General features: G+C 34.6%; 1 protein-coding gene across 1 annotated transcript in view; it reads left to right on the plus strand.

Annotated features, from left to right (window-relative positions):
* kug (FAT atypical cadherin kugelei) overlaps nucleotides 1–23257 on the plus strand; it is a 43487-nt gene that overhangs the window by 9210 nt on the left and 11020 nt on the right. The window contains exons 2-14 of the mRNA XM_014235444.3: nucleotides 10708–11630; nucleotides 12588–15171; nucleotides 15247–15353; nucleotides 15589–15796; nucleotides 15868–15929; nucleotides 16024–16179; nucleotides 16255–16621; nucleotides 16720–17728; nucleotides 17907–18092; nucleotides 19481–19655; nucleotides 20674–20945; nucleotides 21052–21769; nucleotides 23059–23242. Of these exons, the coding sequence (XP_014090919.2) occupies nucleotides 10746–11630; nucleotides 12588–15171; nucleotides 15247–15353; nucleotides 15589–15796; nucleotides 15868–15929; nucleotides 16024–16179; nucleotides 16255–16621; nucleotides 16720–17728; nucleotides 17907–18092; nucleotides 19481–19655; nucleotides 20674–20945; nucleotides 21052–21769; nucleotides 23059–23242 (6913 nt within the window). The 5' untranslated portion in view covers nucleotides 10708–10745. The remainder of the gene's footprint in view (nucleotides 1–10707; nucleotides 11631–12587; nucleotides 15172–15246; nucleotides 15354–15588; nucleotides 15797–15867; nucleotides 15930–16023; nucleotides 16180–16254; nucleotides 16622–16719; nucleotides 17729–17906; nucleotides 18093–19480; nucleotides 19656–20673; nucleotides 20946–21051; nucleotides 21770–23058; nucleotides 23243–23257) is intronic.

A 23257-nucleotide genomic window follows, 5' to 3' on the forward strand; every position in this document is an offset into this window, starting at 1 on the left:
GTATTTAACCCAGTTGTTGTTTCTTCGATTGTACACTCTCTAAGTCAGGTTGAAACCAAGTGACTACTATTCTGATGATATGGTGTTTGGATAGTATCTTCAAATGTAAATACTACTGCGTCTTCTGTGAATGTTCATAGTGAAAAAGTTTTGTGAAAGTGAAAAGGCAATAAAGTATAGTTTGCATCTGCGTAAATAGCCTTATTAGATATGTGAGAATTCCCTGGATGAGATGTGATAATCAAGCCATGTGGAGTTTTTGTTCATAGATAAAGGAAGTATACTTGAATGATTGCCTGGACACATTTCGATTAAGAGTTCAATGAAAATTTTTACACGCTAATTAAAATATATTTATCTATGTCAAGCCTATAGACTTTAAAGTCGTCTTTAAAACAGTGATTATAAATTCATTTCACTCAGGTATATGTATGAATATTCAAATGAGATTGGCATAAAATGCAACGCTGAGTTGATAGACGTTGAAATAACACCTTAATTGAGTCAATTGGCAATTTTCGCACAGTTTGGTATTTTACTCAATCAAGAGACCGTTCGCTAAGCGGCTAAATTACGAAATTGCCTAAAATTCATATGAATCTACTTCACTTTTTCCATTCCGTTTCGGTGGTACCTTTTGCACTGAATACACCCACATATACAACAAACACATATAATCAAATATTTTCGTATTGACGCTTCATACCACTGGGAAGACATGTTGCCAGACATCAGCACATTTAAAAAATGCACAATGCAAAATGGTATATATGCGTATATACTGCGGTTGGTGTACACTTATGCCGCGCAATCTGTATTTCTATCGTGGATATTTGATAGCAATGAAAGAAAGATTGTAAACAATATGACTTTACAAATAAATACTCAGAATAAATTTGTACTTTGATAATTTCAAACCAACATGCGTTGCAAGCCAATACTTATTTGTTTGTATTTATGTTTAAGTACGTTTGTATTTTCATAGCTAACTTCAGGGATGCGAGTGTGTTCTAGAGTAAATAAGTATAAGTTATCTTAAAAATGGTGGATAACTGTCTAGCCTAAATTCTCAGTCACACACAAAACGAAAACCCTATCGAATCTGACCTGAATCTGTTCTTAACGAATTTGGAGGAGAGTTATTTTAATAATAAATAGCTTGGTATTGCAGTTGGAAACGGTCATGCTATCTTGGTCCATAGCTCAATCGCTCAAACTCTCTTCTACATGTAACTTTAAGATATAAGCCGAAAATATTACTCTATTACCATTTTCATACCATATCTGTATATACGTATGTATATACTAAACACTGTATATGTAGAATCACTAAATTGGCTATGGGAAAATATTCTTGGGTTCTGGTGGTCTTGCTAACTATTCTTTTTCTATTTCTTTCTCTATAAAGTCTATTCTATTAGTATATTGATGATTTAAAGGTTTTGTTTGCTGTTAAATCTACTGTTTCTAGTATATTACTTATGTATTATAGTCTAAAATACATTAACTTCAGTTGCATCGAAGCTATAATACCCTCCTCAGTTACATTGTTTATATCAACTATATTTATAATTGATCCGAAAAAGTAATCGGTCAACGGTTTGCCTTCAACGGAAAATACTTTGTTAGTATTTTCTTGCTACGTTGTTTGATAAAAACAACATACAAATTAAATTGACAAGGAAAAAATCCTTTATGAAGATCTTTATCTTGATTTTGGTCAAATAAAATAAGTTTTCTATTCAAGAACTTGATTTTGATCAGTTAGTTTGTATGACAGCTATATCCTGTGTTGGTCTGATACCGGCGATTCTGACAAATAAGCAGGTTTTTGGCGAGAAATGGTGGTGTGAAATTTTCAGATCAATGGACTAGTATGCATATATACAGGCGAACAGACAGGCGTAAATGGACTCAGCTCGTAATGCTGATCATTTATATGTACTACTATACTATACCGACATTACCTTCTGGGTGTTCCAAAATTCGTGGAAAACTAAATAAAATGATTGTAAACAATAATGTAATGTTCAGGGTATAAAAATATGTAATAACAGTGATAAAAAAGCATATATACACTACTTGGACAATTTGTATAAAATTTATTTCCCATAAGTATTCCCATAACGTCCTATTAGCTTGTTATAAAAATACCAAATCGGAGCATAAATACGTTAATTCAAATAAGATACCTTATATTTGTATATTGTTTTCTAAGTTTATTATAAGAATTGGTGATTGTAGAACCATATCAACCTTTAGCATTCACATATGGTATATAATGATTTCTGATCGTGTTGTAGACTCTGCAAGAATTTCTTGTGCAATAAGCGCGATACATAAATTTTTTTTAAAGAAAATTAGCTCAACTCCTAGCTTTGTTATACCTCAATTCAGCAAATATACTGATTTCCGTCATTTCAATCTTTATCTTTTACTGGTTTTATATACATACCTTGATATATTCCCGAGAACTGATAGAGGTGTGCTCATTAGCATCAGCAGCAATTTCGTTGCGCTTCTTAAGAGCATTTATATAATACAAGGTGCGTTCCAAAGTAAACAGTAAAAAAGTAACAAAGTAAACTCTATGGCGCCATTTATATGTCGACTAGTGCGTTAGAATCTGCTATTCTTTATCGACTTCCAATAAAAATTTCATGACATTTCATCTATTGGAAGTGAAGTTATTGCGTTTTAAGTGTCAGTATGTTTTTGTCATCGGTGTGAAAATGAGTTTCGAACAAAGAGCCAACATTAAATTTTGTTTTAAAATTGGTAAAACTTTTACCGAAACATTTCAATTGATTAAACAAGTTTATGGCGATGATTGCCTATCCCGTAACAGAGTGCACGAGTGGTTTCAACGTTTTCAAAGTGGTCGTGAGGACATAAATGAGAAATGAGCCGAAACCCAAAAAATCGCGCCTGGAGAAGTCAAAAGTGAAGACAATGCTGATTTGTTTTTATGATTTGTCCACAAAGAATTTGTTCCACCCGACCAAAACGTTAATGCGGTATTCTAAATTGGAGTTTTGAAGCGTTTGGGGCGCCGTATTCGACGTGTTCGGCCCGAATATCGCGAAGATGGAAGTTGGCGTTTGTTGCACGATAATGCGCCGTCTCATCGATCGACGCTTGTGGCCGATTATTTGACCAAAAATCACATTTTATCAATCAACCACTCCCCGTATTCACCTGATATGTCACCGTGCGACTTCTACCTTTTCGGAAAAATGAATTTGCCGATGAAAAGAAGGCGTTATGCAGACGTGGAGGCCATTCAAAAGGCTTGCACCGGCATACTGGCGGCCATACCGGGCAACGAGCTAAAACACTCGTTCGACATGCTTTTGGACCGTGCAAAAGCCTGTATTAAAGCAGAAGGAGACTATTTTGAATAAAATTAATTGATTTTGCCAATAAAACCATTTGTTCTGTCTTTTTTTTTAAAGTCCGGTTTACTTTGGAACGCACCTTGTATATGTACTTCAGTGTTCTTATGTGAAGGTGTAATAATAATTCAAATCTCAACTTTATGTTTTACCATTACTAAAAGCTAGACTATTAACTGACTATATAGACTTATGTATGTATATTTACAGTCGCAACTTCGACTCATGACCATTTACTACAAAAGAAATTGCTCTTAAATTCAGCGTCAAATACATTATTAACTTTTCGCACACACTTAAATACATATGGTAAATTTTTGTAATTCACTAGCATACAAATATTTTACAGTTATACATACATATATACATATGCATAAGCATGTGTTTGTAAGCGTTTGGACTTTTTGACAGTGAACTGATTGTATTTCCGCTTAAAGTAGCTAAGCAAGTTTATAGTGGTTACGATGAATGAGTTGAGTACCTGAGCGCAAATAAGACATCCATATATTCCCATGTACATATGAACATATGTAGCTTCTATGTGGCACAAGTACGAGTGTGCGAATACGAGTTTACTTATACTATACTTTATGGCTGTGACATTTTCTGAATTGCAATAATATTCAGTTACCCTCGTGTTTTGAGATTTTTTTATTGTTTCGCATCGGTTGGACGAGAGGAGGGTAATCGTTGGGTTATTATTATTATAAAAATTATGTTATTTAAAGTAGGCACAATTCAAACCTGACATAAAAAAAAAAAAATAAATATACAACAAACAAAAATAAAACATATTTGGTAGAAATTAGTTCCGAATTAGAATTTAAAATTAAATTATTTAATAGCGCAATGCAACTCTGTATTATTTTTATTCTTATTTACATATACAGTGCGGTCCGGGTTCTGTGAAAGTAATTTTTGCACAGGCTATTCACAACATACAAATTGTTCATATTATCAAGATCACTTTATTCTACAAGTATAATAAATTGCTTTTATTACATTTTTACACATTTCATTCATCCCAATCTTACAAAGTAAAAAGTCTTAAATATTTTGCGTCTATATTTGTGCGGTTTGCCAAGAGATAACTTAATTATTATTCCATTGTTCTAACATTCCGAACATGTGTTGGTGCGTCAACAACAATAATTTTATTCACTCAAATATGTCGAACATCGTGTCTGAAAAAATGTTTTGGCGGAGAGTTCTTCTTCGTTACTTTGAAATGTAGGAAACCTCATACTTTAGCTGAATGAACGTGCCAAAAGTGGTTTGAACGAAATGGTGATTTTGGCTTGGAAGACGAAGAACTTCCAGGACTTTGCCCACCTGACGACTGTTATTCTGGGATGGAATTCACAAATTACCCGAAAGGTGGGAACTTATTATAGCTTCAAATGGGCAATACTTTGAATAATAGTATGATACATGTTTTTCTTAAATAAACGTCCAAATTAAAAAATAAAAAACGAATAAATATAGTTATAGACCCAATAAAACTTTGTTCTTGTTGTAGATCTTAATGCGCTTCTATCACACAAAGTCTCTGGCAGGAATATTAGAATAGTTGGTAGTGCTGTTTTCAGTCCATTTAATGTCTTTATCAAAAATTTGTATACCTTTTTTCATTGTAATAACTTAATTACTTATTGATGAATCACCTTTCTAGTCATCTTCATACAAAACTGACTGAAGATTGCTTGGAGACAATAAGTAAAGACAGTTCTGTAGCAGATGTCTAACCTGTAAGTACTTACCGTTACAATGCTCTTTAAACATTAATTTTTTTAAGAATTTCGATGTTCACGCTTTTCAGAGTTTAATCGTTCATTCAATAAAGTAGTCAAAATAAACAAAAAAATCCGTTAACTTCGGCTGCATCCAGGGTTATAAATAATGTATTAAAAAATAGTTAAATAAACATTTGAGTTGAAATTTTTTGTAATCACAAATACGGGACTAAAAAAGAATCTTTAATCCCACTTACCGGATTAAAAATACAAATAAAAATTTTAATAATACCGGACGTAAAAAAAAAAAAATATTTTATCCTACATACCGGATTAAAAATTTATTTTTAACTTTTTTTTTTTAATTTTTAACCGCAACTACGGTAAAAATATTAAAATTCAAAATTTTAGTTCCAAGCTTAAAATTAAGAATTAAAACAAGATTTTTTTTATATTAAAACTTTTTTCGCGTTTGCGTACTTTATTTAAATAAAAAAAATTTGCATTTTCAATTTTTGATGCCAACATAAAAATTTTAGTTTTGATCCAAAATTTTTGAATCAATTAATTCGCAACTCTGGTTACACCGAAGCTAGAATACCCTTCACAAATAATAAAGTTTCCATACAAGAACTAAATTTTGATTTTTCAGTTTATATTAGCGGCGTACACAGAAACAAATGCCAAGGGGGGTTTACTGTTCAAATTTTGCATCATGTTAAAAAAGGTATGAGAAAGAAAAATATAGTTAGTGCTACGAACGTGTATTTTTTTATTATTTAATATAATGCACTTATTCATTAATTATTAATTCATATAATTATTCATTAAATTATATTTACTTTTCAACTGAACACAAGTTTTCGAAAAGGCAAAGGTGTTAATAAAACGATATCCAGTCTTCTGGGCTGTGAAGCTATGATGTTCAACATAATCTCTATGGATATTAAGAAGAGCGAGGTCGTTTTATTTGTCTTCGCTAGTCGCATTCCACAAGTAAGTTTTCAGCCTGCGAAGAGACGAAAACGACCTTTTACTGGGAACAGCTGATACCGTTAGAGTTGCAGCACTCTATAGATATCGATGCATACAGGAACTAGTTTGCATATATACAGACATACAGATGGACATGGCTAAATTGGCTCAGCTCGTCAAGCTGATCAGTTATATATATATGTATATATAGGGTCTTCGACATTTCCTTCTGAGTGTTACAAACTTCGTATCAAACTTAATATACCCTGTTCAGTGTATGAAAAAAGTTCACTTGAGTGAGTGCTCATGTTACCCATGGTCTTTCATTCGATGTTCTAAAGCCCTATATAATTCGAAAGATAGACAACATTTTTTTCTCAAAACAGCACTTTGTAAGTCTTCCTTCATCATATAATATACATGCATACAGGTTGGTTGAACATTTTTTCCTCTCACCAACAAATAACATTACTAGCTCCAAATTATGTTTGCTCAAGTTGGTACATCTGTCGTGAGAACACATTCAAAGTTAAAAGTAATTCTGTAAATTAATTCTTTGTTTACAAGCCATTTGAATGACTGAAGCTGTTCAGCTCCAAGGTAGGTGAAGATACAAAGTCTCTATTTAATGATTTAAAAAAGTTCGACGGTAAAATAATCTTTAAACCATTTATAAGTCAATGTTAGGTCTTCGATTACATTTCTTATGGCTTTGAGGTCTACTTTTAATTGTTTGATTTTTGATATATTCTTTGTAGGAGAAATTTGTGCAAATTCGCAGTACTGCTAAATTAACGGACATAAACAAATTGGTGTAATTTTCCGTTTTATTGCAACCTAAAAAAACAAGAAATTCAAGTCAATATTCATTATAAACAAGTAGGGAAGGGCTAAGTTCGGGTGTAACCGAACATTTTATACTCTTGGAATTTGCAAAGAAGCCAAGCCGGGAAATACCTTCAGGTAATATCAAAACTTTATATTAGGAAATGTGGCGAAGGGGTTCAACTTCATTGTTCGACGAAATCGTGAATAGATTACAATTAAATTTGGTATCATATTTACTTATTTATGAATCGAAATTCACTATATTAAGGATATGAGGTTTAGACCAAGACCAATTTCATTTATATTGAGCATCACGCCATTAATACAATCTTATAACTTATAGGAAAACCAGAGGCTCTAAGCTCAACATTTCCGGTATCTGTGGGCTTGAATAGTTATGATCCGCTTTGTGCATATATGCAAATTTTTATCCTGATATATTAATTAGGGCTTGAGTTGTGTACTGGAAGGTGAACGCATCATATGGAATTTAAAATTGTGCTATATGAGAAGTAGGCGTGATTGTAGTCCGATTACGCCCGTTTTCACAATGTGAAATTTGATTGAAATTGATGTAGTAGGTCCGATATATGATTTCAACTAAATGTGGGCGGTGCCACGCCCATTGTTCAATTTGACACTTGTTCCTATAAAGTCATTTTGTGTAATCTCGGATGTAAAATCTAATGTCTCTGACGCATTTTTAATAGTTTTTAATAAAACCGTTGTATGGGGAGTGGGCGTGGTTATCATCCGATTTCACCGGTCGAAACGATATGTGCTGTGCAAATATAGCTTGAATAGTTTGGGATATATATACATTAAGCTATTTGGGGGCGTGTCCCCATCCTACTTTTAAATAATTTTCAAACCACAGATGTCCCTGTCATTCGGTGTACCAAATTACGGTTTAGTATCTTAATTTCCGGCTTAGTTATGGCAATTTTAAGGTTTTCCTTTAATGGTCTTTTGTGGGCGTGGTAGTGGTCCGATTACGCCAATTTACGAACTCGTCCACACTTTTTTGCCGAGGAACACGTGCAGTTTTATTAAGGTATCTCAATTTTTACTCAAGCCAATGAGCCTCCCAAAGGCCTAGGTGTGTCGAAAGACAGCCACTCTACCTAGCTCTCGCTTGCACGGACAGACAGAAAGACAGTCACTCGGAATTCAACTCGTCTCGTCGTCCTGATCATTTGTATATATATATATGTATATATAACTCCTATCTATCTCGATTAGATTTAGGTGATACAAACAACCGTTAAGTGAATAAAACCATTATACTCTGTAGCAACATGTTGCAAGAGTATAAAAACGATTAAACAAAAATGTCTAAACTTTTAGTTCTAAATTTATAATAAGTACTGTCAAGTTTAATTTACGTCCCGCACAATGATCTTAATTATTTATGATTAGAATATCATACCCTTAACATACACACTAATACTTATACACTTATGTGTACGAGTATGTATGGTAATATTGATTTGCTTAGGTCAGCTTGATTTTGGAGCAAAACAACAAATGAGGGTTGAGAAATTTTGTTTTTGCAAATGAAATATGGCATAGTGGTAAAAACAGATTTCGGGGAATTACTTTATGCAGCGCTAGTGGTGCTTAGCTGAAAGAAATTTTTTGCTTACTAAACATGTTAAAAGCACGTAGCAGACAATTTTTCGTAAGCTATTGAAAACACAAATATAAAATTCTTAGCAACGTTTTTAAAAATATGTTTTCTTCTTAATTAGCCTAGCGTCCATATCACTAAATAATTAGAAAGTCCCTCAAACAAACTGAAGTGTCCATTAATGGTTTTCGAGTATTTTGACTGAAACAGAAATGTTTAACGGCGGCTTGGTACGTTCCCTTAGTTCCTCAAAATATACTAGATTTCTTTTGAAAACTTTACTTTTAAGATTACCCTCAAAAAAGATACTCCAGTGAGTATACATCTTAGTTACTAGTTAATATTGTCTATGTTCGGAGGTAACTAACGTTACCTTTAAAGCACATTCTATTTCATATTCATAAAGATTTCATTGGTCTCAAAGAGACGATATCTTTGATTTTGATGGGAAAAAATATTGTTAATGAAAATCAGTGGTTTGATAAGTATTACTGCGAACTTCGTCATAACCGTACTAACACAAACGATGCACCATGTTTAGGAAGGCCATAAGAAGCAGTAACGCTTATCATTGTCATCGTCATATTTGGCGCCCAGCAAAGTTTTTCTTTCCCTTACTTAAAAAGTGTCTTGCAAATAATCTGAATATATTCCAAGAGAATCTAAAATATCCATTTAGTTTCACTCAATGTGAATCAGATTTGCAGTCTGGCTTATAACTTATAAGATTTGACTGACTACCCTCTCTTAAAGCAAGAATGTGCAAACTAATTTAAGCTAAACTAACCCCTCTTTGATCATCCGTAAATTAATAATATTAATATACACAAAGAAAATACTACCAAATAGTTCAGAGGATAATCCACAATTTCAAATTTTTCAATACAGTTTTCGAAATAACTAACAAAGAGAATCTACCACATCATTGTTGTCTAATCACTTGCCAGCGAGCCAATGCAGTTAATAGAAACGGCGGTTGGAACGAATGTACTCAAATATTTACATATAGTTTTAAACCGATCCGACCGAATGAACACTCTTAAGATTAACAAGTATGGAAGAGCTATGTTCCGGTGTAACCGAATATTGTATACTCTTAATATTATTATATTATATTTAAAAATTGTTCGCTGTTCGCCGAAATCGTGAATGAATTACATAAAAATTTGGTATCATATTAACATTTTTTGAAGGTCATAGACCTCCTTAGTTTTATTACTACATTTTACTTCCCGTCAGCGAAAATTATACTAAAATCTTTAGGGGCAGAGAAATGGAAGGGCTGATTGCATTAAATTTTGACACTGCTCAGTTATACTTGAGATTTATTTTCAAGATATATATGGTATAAAGTCAACTGGAAGTCCGAAAATCTTTTTAATAGGTATAGGGAGGCTAAGGGAAGTATTCATTCGATTCAACTAATTTTTGACACAAGGGTATATTATTATCAAAGAAACATTTCATGGAATTTCAATAATATATCTCACAGAATATACAATATTTTATAACAATATTTTCGGCAAAAAGTCATACGCCCTGGGGTACAAATATTTGGCGTCTGTATACCCCAATTTTTGAGCGTAGAATATCAGAAAAATATTGCGTACCGAGTTTGGTTGAAATCGGTCGTGTAGGTCTCGATAAATAGATTTTCACCTAAATTTGGGCAGTTATAATCCGATTTCATCCATTTTCGCAATGTCGGCAGGAGCTCTTAAAGGTTATTGTAGCTTTAGTGGTTTAGGAGATATGTACATTAAACCTTTTGCATGGACGGACGGATAGACAGACAGTTACTCGGAATTCAACTCGTCTTGTTATCTTGATCATTTATATATATTTAACATCTAACTCGATTATTTTTAGGTAATACAAACAACCGTTAGGTAAAAAAAACTATTATACTCTATAGCAACATGTTGCAGAGTGTAAAAATAATTACCACAAATATTTTCCTTTCGATTGCTTAAAGTTTAAGTGAAACCGAAAGCCATTTTATAGCGAAAGCTAAATGGAATTGGTACTTGATCTTACAAAAATTACCGGTTTAGCAAAAAATTATGTGTTTCATCTATATTATTTTATTATGATTGCATTAACTGTTTAATTTATAAATTTATATGTATTCATATTTTTCTTACAGGATTATGCCATGTAACTTGTTCTTATAGTATTTGTAATATGAAGATCAAACGCTATGCAGTGTTCGTGACTCCAAAACAGCCCATGTCCTTATGGACAATAATAATAATTTGGTTTTGCCTATTGCAACCAACTTATCTAAAAACGGATGTACGCGAACCAACAGAGCAACATCAGCGCACACATCACCATCAGAGAAGTGAGGCGACATCACTGCATGCCACTGCAAATTATATCACATTAAATAAGTACAAATTCCGGCACAAATTGTACAATGCCACTATACCCGAGAATAGTGTGGGTAAAACATATGCAATTCCATTGGCGCATGAAGACATTATGGGTATTGCCATTATACCGGGTGCCGAGGTTAAGTATCGCATCGTAGCAGGAGATCGTGATAAGCTATTTAAAGCTGAGGAGCGTTTAGTTGATGACATTGCATTTCTAGCGGTACGCACAAGAACAAGCAATGTTGTACTAAATCGAGAAAAGAATGAGGAGTATTTGTTGAAAGTGCGAGCGATGATCAAATATAATCTAGGCGATGATTATATGGGCGATGAGACGGAAACAACTGTACATATACGTGTATTGGATCGTAATGATTTGAGTCCGCTCTTCTATCCTATTGAATATGCACAAATCGTTCCGGAGGATATGCCAATACATCGAAGTATATTGCGTGTTACAGCCGAAGATGCCGATTTGGGTATTAATGGCGAAATATACTATAGTTTTCTTATCGACAATGAACACTTTTCGATACATCCCACGACTGGAGTAATTACATTAAATAGGCAGCTAAGATATACAGAAAGTTCCCATTATAATTTAACAGTGCTTGCGAATGATCGCGGCTCAGCCATTAATCATTACAATCATCAATCGAGTAAAGCGAAAGTTTCCATAACAGTAGAACAAGTAAGTAACTGTAGTACTCGTATATGGTATATAATATATAAATATATGTTCCGTTATAAATAGTTTACTTATATACATATTTAAACCAGTATGTTAGGTGCGAGGCTTTCACAAATAAAATATTGTAAGTCACTTCGTTCTAAGTTACTTTTAAACGAATAAACATCAGGGAATATCAAAGAATATATATATTCTACAAGTGCAGAACTCAGGCTCAGTTTTACTCATTGCTATTAATACAGCTTTTTCTTAATAAAGCTCGGAAGATATATATACTACATATTTATATATACTTAAATACAGGCCTCTGCTGTATCTGAGTAATGAAGAAAATTTAGTAAACAATCTTTTACTTCCATTGACTATGCTGTCCAGTCAGGCAGGACCCTTCGCTGGATACGAAACAATATCTTTGAGATTTATATAGGGCTCCATCACTAGCTCAGAGCCTCGTAAGAAAATTTGTCCAAAAAGCTCTAAATATGCGCCTTGAGTTTTACGTTTCGCTTTTACACACAAGTACACGAAATATCTGTGTTGAGGATGGGAGCAGATGAGGAGAGCTTTCAATGGTCGAAAATGTATCTTTTTAAATCAAGAATTCTAAAAAAGAGAAACACATATCTCCGTTCTATCAAATTTCTATAGTTTTAAACAAAAATAATTTCGACCGGACAAACATGCTTAATGCGCTGGTTTTTAGCAGCAACATTAACGGTTTTAGGGCTTCATATAGTCTATGAAACATCAAATTTTCTCTGTTTAGTTAAAATGGTGCACAAACACTTCTGCACACTGCTTCAAGAGCCTTTTTGTTAACCCGAATATCATGGTACCCTAGTACTCTCGTAAGTACTAAGTACTTCTTACAAAATAAATTATCAGTCTTTATATATTAATAGTTACTTTTTTGACATTACGTTTTTGACGTATAATGATTTTTAATACTACTTTCAGGTTAATTTACACACTCCAGAAATATATTTTAAGACTTTTTCTAGTATAACCTCGAATTTTAGTTCGAATATTTATGGTATAGTTAAAGTTAGCGACAATGACACTGGCAAACATGGTGAAATAAATAAATTGCAAATTGTTGACGGTGATCCCGATGGAAATTTCATTATAACACCGACACATAATATCGGCGAATATTTCATTGAAATAAACAAATTCGCAAAACTAAACGATTCCATAAAATATAATTTAACAATACGTGCCGAAGATAAGGGAGTGCCCATGCGGCATTGTTATAAAACCATTCCAGTACACTTTATTAAGGAAAGAAATAACGCACCAGTATTTACTAAGCATTTATATGAAATATCAATACCTGAAACATCTCCTCCAAATATGCCAGTGATCAGGCTGAAAGTGACCGATCCCGATTTGGGTAAGAATTCCATGGTCTATTTGGAGATAGTTGGTGGCAATGAGGGTGGTGAATTCCGAATAAATCCCGATTCAGGCATGCTGTACACACAAAAGCCACTCGATGCCGAAAGCAAATCCTTCTACACACTCACCGTCTCGGCAATCGATCAAGCTAATCTCGGCTTCCGCAAGCAGTCATCGGCGAAGGTGAAAGTTAATATACAAGATATGAACGATAATGATCCGTTATTTGAGCCGATGAATACGACCATCGAATTGGATGAGAATGAATTGGCCGGCACTTTTGTTGTAAAATTAACAGCGCGTGATAAGGATAGTGGAGAGAACGCATACATATCATATAGTATAGCTAATCTGAATGAAGTACCCTTTGAAATAGATCATTTTACGGGAGAGCTTAAAACAACAACATTAATTGATTATGAAACCATGCGAAGAACGTACGTGCTTAGCGTACGTGCATCAGATTGGGGTCTGCCGTATCGACGACAAACTGAATTGGAGCTCTTAATAAAAATTAGGGATATCAACGATAATCGACCACAGTTCGAGCGTGTCAACTGTGTTGGCAAAGTTTTGCGTAATATACCCGTTGGTACGGAAATATTTACGCTTTCGGCTATAGATTTCGATGCTGGTGATTTCATAACCTATCGCCTCATATCGGGCAACGAAGATGGTTGTTTTAATCTGGATCCAACTACGGGCGTACTATCGATTGGTTGTGACTTGGCTGATGTTTCAGCAACAACGCGCAACATAAATGTATCTTCCACTGATGGCACACATTTTTCAGACGAAATGAATATGGTCATAGATATTGTTGGGGATGAGAAGAATGTCTTTATGGAGCATATTGATATGTTCAGTGGTTATGGGAGCTTTGAATGCCGTGAAACCGGTGTTTCTAGACGACTGGCAGAAAACTTGGCCGCGGCGGAACGCAATAATGCGAACGTTCATGAAAAGACCTATATCAACGATTTGGGGCTAACACCAAGCCGCTATGGCGAAAATATGCATGCGCCAGAATTTATAGACTTCCCACGTGAACTAAGACTAAACGAGAGCATTGAGTTGGGCGAGACTGTGATGTGGATAAAGGCTAGAGATCGTGATTTGGGTTATAATGGAAAATTAGTTTTTGCCATTTCGGATGGTGACAACGATTCAGTATTTCGCATCGATCCTGACAGTGGCGAACTACAAATAATAGGCTATCTCGATCGTGAACGTCAAGACGAATACGTGTTGAATGTAACGGTTTATGATCTAGGCCAGCCACAAAAGTCGCAATCGAAATTGTTACCCGTTTTTATACTCGATAGCAACGATAATCGACCGGTTTTCCAAAAGTCGCTAGCAACATTTCATCTTCCAGAGAACGCTTTTAACGGCACATTGATATTTTGCTTAAATGCATCAGACGCCGATATAGAAGATAATGCGAAAATCACCTACTTAATGCAGACAGAAACCAGAGACTTCTTCGTGAATATCAGCACTGGGTGTATATGTTTAGCCAGCGCGTTGGATCGTGAAAAACTGGATAAATATGAATTGCACATAATAGCCAAAGATAATGGTGAACCAGCACTTACGGCCGAAGCTGTGATAAACATATTAGTCGAGGATATCAACGATAATGCGCCGATCTTTGGTGTACAGGAATTCATATTCAAAGTGCGTGAGGATATACCGCGCGGCACGGTGGTGGCGGCAATCGAAGCAACAGACATCGATATCGGCCCGAATGGTGAAATATTTTTTTCGATAAAAGAAGAGCTCGCCGTTGAAGAACTGTTCAAAATTGACAAACACACCGGTGTCATACGTACCTTAGGCTATTTGGATTACGAGAAACGACAAGTACATAATTTAATAGTGAGCGCTATAGACCGCGGTTCACCTTCGTTAACAACCGATATGCCTGTGGTGATCGAGATTATCGATGTGAATGAGAATCGTTTCACCCCAGAATTCGGTGATTTTGTCTACACAGGGAAGGTGAAAGAAAATCTACCGTCACGCAGTTTTGTGATGAACATTACCGCGAAAGATGCCGATATAAACGGACCGGATTCAAAGATTTCGTATAGCATACGCGGTGGCGATGGTCTCGGTGTGTTCACAGTGAACGATGAAGGTAAGCTTATTAAGACTAGTATGCACTGTAAATTGTGTAACGAATTTATTGTATATGGTTTATTTTCTTACAAAGGTGTCATACGCACATTATCCCATTTGGATGCTGAAACGAAATCCAGTTATTGGCTTACTCTATGCGCTCAAGATCATGCTATAATACCGTTAAGCAGCTGTGTGCAGGTAAATAAAAGTTTATATTTTCATTTCATATGTAATAATAATTCGGAGTGGTAGTTTAGGGTCATTTAAACGATCGTATTACCTTTGAAAAATGTCTATCTTTTATTTGTCTTGGTCGCACTTGCTATCGGGTTTGGTACCGTTTTTTACGTTGTTTGGACAATTGAAAAAATTTGTTAGAGGCACCTCAGGCAATTACATAATTAAAATAAATCACGTTCTTTGCTCTCTATAGATTAATATACAAGTGGAAGATTTAAATGACAATGTGCCGTTAACTGATAAGCCTGTCTACTATGTATCTGTCTTGGAAGGTAGTTCAGAGAACACACCAGTTATACAATTAAACGCTTTCGACATCGATAAGAATCCAGCACAGTTCTTTACTTATCGCATCATTTCGGGAAATCCGGAAGGATTCTTTGAATTAAATTCAACAACAGGTAAAATAAAATTGTGAAATCCTATTTTTAAAACTATCACTAAATAATTGTTGATATCGTCGTTGATATAGGAGATTTAATAACAACGGAGAGAAAACTGGATAGAGAAAACCAAGCGGAGCATATTCTAGAGGTAAGTTTACACATAACTTTGAAATTTGACATAAGTAAAGTTTTTATTTATCAATAACACTAACTCTCTCTACCTCTTCATCTCTCTACTGTAGATTTCTATATCTGATAACGGCACTCCGGCACTAACTTCAACAACGCGCGTAGTTGTTTCAGTAGAAGATATCAATGATCACAGTCCAGAATTTGAGCAACGCTTCTACAAAATTCAAGTTCCTTCAACCGTAGACATAAACGAAACAGTTTTTCAGGTATTTTAAAAGAATTCCCGAAATCTTTCAAAGATATATATTTTTTTTAATTTCTTTATTTAATTATTTCCCAAGGCACGTGCCATTGATAATGACATCGGTGAGAATGGCCGCATTACTTATTTCATCAAGTCTGGCAAGGGTAAAAACCGTTTTCGCATGGACCCCGATACAGGTTTCATTTACTTAATGAAACCATTGGAAGTAGATGCCGAATATGATTTGAATATACGCGCTGAAGATAATGGAAATCCGAAACGTAGCCAAAATGCTAAATTAAATATAGTTGTTATTCCAATTTCGACAAATTCCCCACATGCACCCGTCATAAAAGCGGACGATAGTCGTATTGATGTGACTGAAAGTGATCGGCCAGGATTTTTAGTAGCACTAGTACAGGCCACCGATGAGGACAACGATCATTTGTGGTATAACTTAAGTGGTAAGTTTAAAATTTGACAATATAAAGGCATAATATTAGATATGTACACTGGATCTGTTTGTTTAGAGATCTAATATTTCTAATCTTATTTTATTTAGATGGCAACGAACGTAATGAATTCTACATCGGCAAGGATAACGGTCACATTTTACTGTCGAAAAGTTTGGATCGTGAAACTCAGGCTTCGTATAATTTGACAGTTACCGTCACCGATGGCACACATATAGTTAACACTAATCTTTACATACATGTTGTCGATATCAACGATAATCGTCCACAGTTCACACAAGATATATACTATGTGAATATATCTGAGAATATAGAAGAGGAAGCTATTATAATGCAATTACATGCCACTGATAAGGATGAGGATAATAAGATTTTCTACACGCTACATGCCGCCCAAGATCCAACATCACTGTCATTATTTCGCGTAGACTCCATAAGTGGCAATGTCTTGGTGATAAAACGTCTGGATTATGAAAAGAACAGGCATCATACCTTAACAGTGATCGCTAAGGATCAAGGTACGCCAGCCAAACGGAATTATGCTAAAATCGTGATAACTGTACACGATCATAATGATCATCATCCAGAATTTATGAGCAAAATCGTACAAAGTAAAGTACCGGAGAGTGCGGCGATCGGTTCAAAAGTGGCCGAATTGACAGCACTAGATTTAGATAGTGGAAAAAATGCCGAAATTAAATACTCCATAATAACGGGTAATGTTGGCAATACATTTGAAATCGAACCAACAATGGGCGTTGTTACGCTTTCGAAAAATTTGAATATCAATAAAATGCAAGAGTATATGTTGCAAATTAAAGCCACAGATCATGGCGACCCGCCACTCTCTTCACAAATGCCGCTTCATATTATCGTAACTATGTCCGAAAATGATCCACCCATCTTTATGGCACCATTAAATGTCATTGAGATATATGAAAACATACCAGTTGGCACTTTTGTTTGCCAAGTAGAGGCACGTTCTTCCTCGTCTGTGTTCTACGAAGTGGCGGATGGCGATGAAGGCCAACGCTTTCGTATCAATCCGTCAACTGGTGTGATAACAGCGAATGATATCATCGATTATGAGAAGAATAAGTAAGTACTCGCAGAAGACATTAATATTTGTAAAAAGCACAAGTCATTAAGTGGATTTTTTGGAAAGTAGTACTGACAAAAAAAAATTGTTTATTTGTACTGATCTCTTTTTAATAGATATTTATGCAGTAAATTAAATTGCCGTTGAATTTCATTTTGGATTTTCATATATTTGCAGATCTTTCAATCTCACCATTATTGCAACAAACATGGCATCGGCTACTTCCACGCACAGTATTATCATACATATTTTAGATATTAACGATAATGAACCATATTTTGAGAAAACTTCATATAATGGAACAATTTCAGAGGTTGCCAAAATCGGTTCTTTCGTTTTTCAAAGAAAGGATCCACAAAAGAGGTAATTTTTTTACTAATTATAATAGCTTTTATAGCAATTTTTTTATTAAAATTAATTTGTTTATTAATTATTAATTTGACAGGGACTGCTCAATATAAACTGAACCGAACCGATACAATTTTTTTCTTAGTTGTGTACAACCTCTTTTATGCTCGTGTGAAGTTTGATTTGATCAATTAGTGTGGTTTGGCAAATGTTTGTTTACTACACGAAAAGTTAGTCTGGTGATTTTTATTATAGAAACAAAAATTAACAAGTTTGCTGGCATTTCCAATGGAATCAGGGCCACGGAATCGTTGAAAATTATGCAAACGTATTTTAGGTAGTCTACTTTATCTCGAACACAAGTATTTTAGTGGCACAAAGCATTCAGTGAAGGTCGTTAATGACTCCACACATTTTGGTTAATTTTTTGGATATGAAGGACCCTACATTCATCAAACGCATCATTACTGGTGACGAGACGTAGGTTTATGAGTATAACATCGAAACTGAGAAATGAGCCGAAACCGAAAAAAGCTAAATTCATTGTATATATTGAATGTATAAAAAATTGGATAAAGCGTCGATAATAAATTTGTATTGTGAAACTTTTTTTTATTAATCCGCGCCAAATTTAATCAGATGATATTTTCAGAACTTATTTTTACATTTATTTTCCGCTAGAATAAGTCCTACAATTTTTTGAAGGAATTTTCTTTCGTTCTTATGTTAAAAATCACCAACTTATCAAACACTCCTTAAATGATAGTAGAAAGTTTTCCAGCTTAATAACATTAAATTAATAAGTTCGCTCCACAGTGCACTTCATTTACTCTCAACATTTCAAATTTGTTTGTATTTACTTCAGAAAAGTCAAAGAAAAAAATTATTAACAAAATATGCTGCCTGCTTCACACAAAATATTAAGAAGACCACGGCGAATTTTCCGCAAACGTAACGTGTCACGTTCAATGGCAACGCAAGTGAACGAACTAGATATCGACATGACATTTGAGAGCATGTGCGAAGATCCCGATACGAGTTTCGACACCTACAATCACAATGCTTTAATTCGCAAAAAACAGAAGTATAAAAATCTCTTCATTGCGGGGCACGTGCCGAAGACTTCTTGTACAACGCTATGCAAACCAATTTCTTATCTTTTTGCGCCACAAACAATACATAAAAATTCCAGATATTTTTGAATTTTTTTTTTGTTTCATAAATTGAAATATATTTTTGTGCCCAACAATGGCAACTGAAAATTGCATAAGCGCGTGTTTTTGTTTGAGAAATTATAATGGGTGGAAAGGGAGCTTAAACTTAGTTATTATTAAAAAAATATATCTTTCATACCACGAATACAGAGTTTATTTAATTTATTACGTTCTCTCTATTTTTCATAGACCGCTGCTTGTCACAGTCAAGGATTTAGATGAGGGTGTAAACAGTATGATAGAATTCACCATTTTAAACAATCTAGCAAAAGAATATTTCGAAATGGATTCATCGACGGGCGCTATTAAATTACTGAAGCAAGTGGATTACGAACTGAATAAATATTTTCGATTTGATGTTATGGTAAGTTTCCATTAAAGTAGAATAAGAAAACATAAAAGTATTCCTTTTGATCTAAATATAATAATTAACGTTATTACACTCCTTTTTTTACAAAACGCCTTTCTATATAACGCGATTTTTTTAGGTTAAAATGTTCATGTTCCAATCTTTATACCGACCTACATACGTGTCTAGCTTCAAAATATTACTTTCATTTGCTTAATGGCTTTCAATTAATTAATATATAATATATTTAATATCTAGCTAATGTTCGATTTCGTACGAACTTACATTTCTTATGTGTTTCATCCCGCTTGGTTACATAAATAACCTGAAAGAGAGCAGAAAATAGAGCTGACATTTCATTAATATGAGGGAGATCTGATAAATATTTAGCCCGCAAAAGAAAAATGAAAAGTCCGGCTACTACCCGTCGCACGGGCCAAATCTGAAGAAACCGTTAGAAGGGGAGATCTGAGACAACATGGTCACCGTGTTCTTTTCCAGGCGATAGGTCTTTGCCTTCTTCAGAGCAGGTTCGTCCCGTGAAATCTACTTTTTCGGCTGTTCCTTAGTCTCTGGTGAATCCATGTTTCTTCCACGGGTACAAAACGAAACTCTTTCGGCTTGCGCTTAAACAATACAATCTAGTATTGTCATCAATAAAAGTTCTCTACTGAGGGTGTTCAACTACACCACACTAACTACCAACTGGCCACAGGCCCTATCCCTTATAATTTGATGGCTATTGACGGTGATTTTTATCTGACATTTCTATATGGCTATGGATTTTCTGAAGAAAGGATTAGGTGATTACACTACTAGAACACGTAAAAGGCTAACGTAAAACAAGTCTGCATTCCTGAAATTTTTTGCCATAATCCAGTCAAGAAATTATTTTGTTTGATCAAGTTGTCTTGCAAATCAATAGAGAGGGGTTTTTACTTATTTATACATATACGGGTTTTCCCAACTATTGTATTAATAATAATGCCAATGTAATAGTCTAATCTACTATTATTTTTTTTTGTTCTTTAAGATCAACGACTTGGGAGCACCTAAATTATATGCCAAATATCACTCAACTATACATATCGATGTTGAAAATATCAATGATTGCCCGCCGGTTTTCACCAAGAACTACATGAATGTCACCCTGTATCAACCCACTTATGAGAATATCATTATAGCCAAAGTGAATGCTACTGATGCCGATTTGGATGAAAATACGAAAATCCGTTATGACATTATTGATGGGAATACAGATGGTTGTTTTGAGATTGACGCAGCAACGGGAATCGTCACCACCAAGTAAGGCATACTATTGTACATATGTACACTACATACTTGTTTTTGCAGTTATAAAAAATTATAAAAATGTTTTCTGGAAATTGAAATTTTTAATATTATTTTTTAGGGATATAACGCATTTGGATACATTTTACACGCTACACATTAGAGCTTCCGATGGCCTATACTCAGCCATAGCGCAAATTGACATTAACATTGAAACATTGTCCACACCGGGCTTTGTATTCCAGAAACCTTCATACACATTTTCTACAATCGAAAATTCTTCCAAAATCGTAACGGTTGGCCTGCTTAATGTTGTGGGTAATCTGTTGCACGAGAATATCGAATTCAGCATTTTAAGTCCAACGAAGATGTTTGTAATCGGTAAGACATCGGGTGCCATCAAAACAACAGGGTTGCCGTTTGATCGTGAGAGTCAAGATATTTACACAATAGTAATTGAGGCACGTTCTTTACTACTCTATGAGAAATTCAAGCAGATGCGTCGTGCTATTGTGCGTGTAGACATTTCCATACTCGATGTTAATGATAATTGCCCTATCTTCGTGAATTTGCCTTATTATGCTACATTATCGGTGGATGATGCTAAAGGCACCGTAATAACTAAAGTTAAGGCTGTTGATCTCGATAGCTATGAAAATGGTGACGTACGTTACGAAATGAAGAAAGGAAATGGCGAACTGTTCAAAGTCGATCGAAAATCGGGCGAATTAGTGTTGAAGCAAATTATTGATGGTAGTACTAGAGTTTATGATTTAATTATTGCTGCCTACGATGGCGCAATATCACCCTGTTCCACCGATGCGGCCGTTAACATAAAGGTTAGTAAAAGATTTTAGAAAAAAGTTACTATTTACTGTCGATTAGATATTAAATATATACATATATGTACCTATATAGAATATTGTCTTAAACTCAAATATTACCTGAGCAAATTTCTCATTAGCCAAAGAACTCCGATGAAACTTTTACTGATAAATCTTTAATTAGCTCACCGATTGTAGACGACTAAACCCTGGTTTTGATCTAAAGCTCAAACTAAATTTTGTAGCCTTAATATTTACAACAATATTTTGACTCTTAGGATTGTCCGATAAGAGCTTAGCCTAAAAAATAAATGAAAATTTTGGAAAATGGCGATTTACTTCTCAACATAATCCCCTGTGTTTATGAACATCCGCATTCTCCATATCGACTATATGGATCAAACTTAGTAGAAAACAGTTATCATCACTTTTCTGGCTGAAGGAAGAGTCTGCCCCATTTGCGGAGCTGGTTTGTCGGATAAAATACACTATTTTCACTGTTCCTTGGACCCCAGTATGTACCAGTACATCGTACATCCATGTTTTGCCGACGATAACGAAACGAAACAAAAAATCTTCGGGATTGCACTTAAACAGGATCTCACTGAATGAACAAACGAGGCACACCTCGCAGCGACAGTTTTCTAATTACAAATACTTCATGAAGAACATGACCAAATCTACTATATCATCTATCATATCTCGCGAAACTTTAAAGGGCGGCTCGGCAATACCAGATTGTATACTTTTGTCACATTATCCTCCATGGTCGGTGTTTTCGGGGCACCTGGGCATGGCTTATCAAAAACCGTATGCTTTTGTTATGTATGAACTTCTACTCTGATTTTTCTGAGCTTTAAGCTTGTTCTATGCAGCCATTTTGGTAATACTGGAATATTAATTTTTACCTTTACGTAATTCTAGTAAACGATTACTGAATCCTGATCACACATTAACCTTACCCAACTTAAAAATATTTGTTTCGTCCACATTTTTAAGCCAAAATTTCTTCGTCATAACTGCTAAGGGTAAATATTTATGCACATTCCGAACAGGTTCTCATGGTTTGAAATAGTACAAGTATTTGATTAAATAGTATTAGTCAACATTTAGACACTGAAAGTGGCAGAGTTCGTGTGCGGCTTAGATTGAGCCAGAGAATACTGATTTTGACTTTAACTGATGGTTATCGGTAGATTGTTTCTTTATTGAACTGCAAACTCAGATTCAAAGTCTTCAGTGGCGATCTCGCTGAGCTGGACAAAATTTTCTGATGTATAAAAATGATTTTCAATTTTTTCTAGGTGGTTGATCGCTCGATGCCCACATTTGATAAGCAATTTTACTCCGATGTCGTAAAGGAAAATGCAGAATTGTTTTCGGCGCTCTCCATAGCAATACAGGCCGAAAGTCCACTTAAACGGAAACTAATTTACACAATATCAAGTGGAAATGAGGATGAAGTATTCGAAATAGATTACAGAACTGGTAAGTCAGATTCAG

Source organism: Bactrocera oleae, chromosome 6 (assembly GCF_042242935.1).
Source record: "Bactrocera oleae isolate idBacOlea1 chromosome 6, idBacOlea1, whole genome shotgun sequence".
NCBI lineage: Eukaryota > Metazoa > Arthropoda > Insecta > Diptera > Tephritidae > Bactrocera > Bactrocera oleae.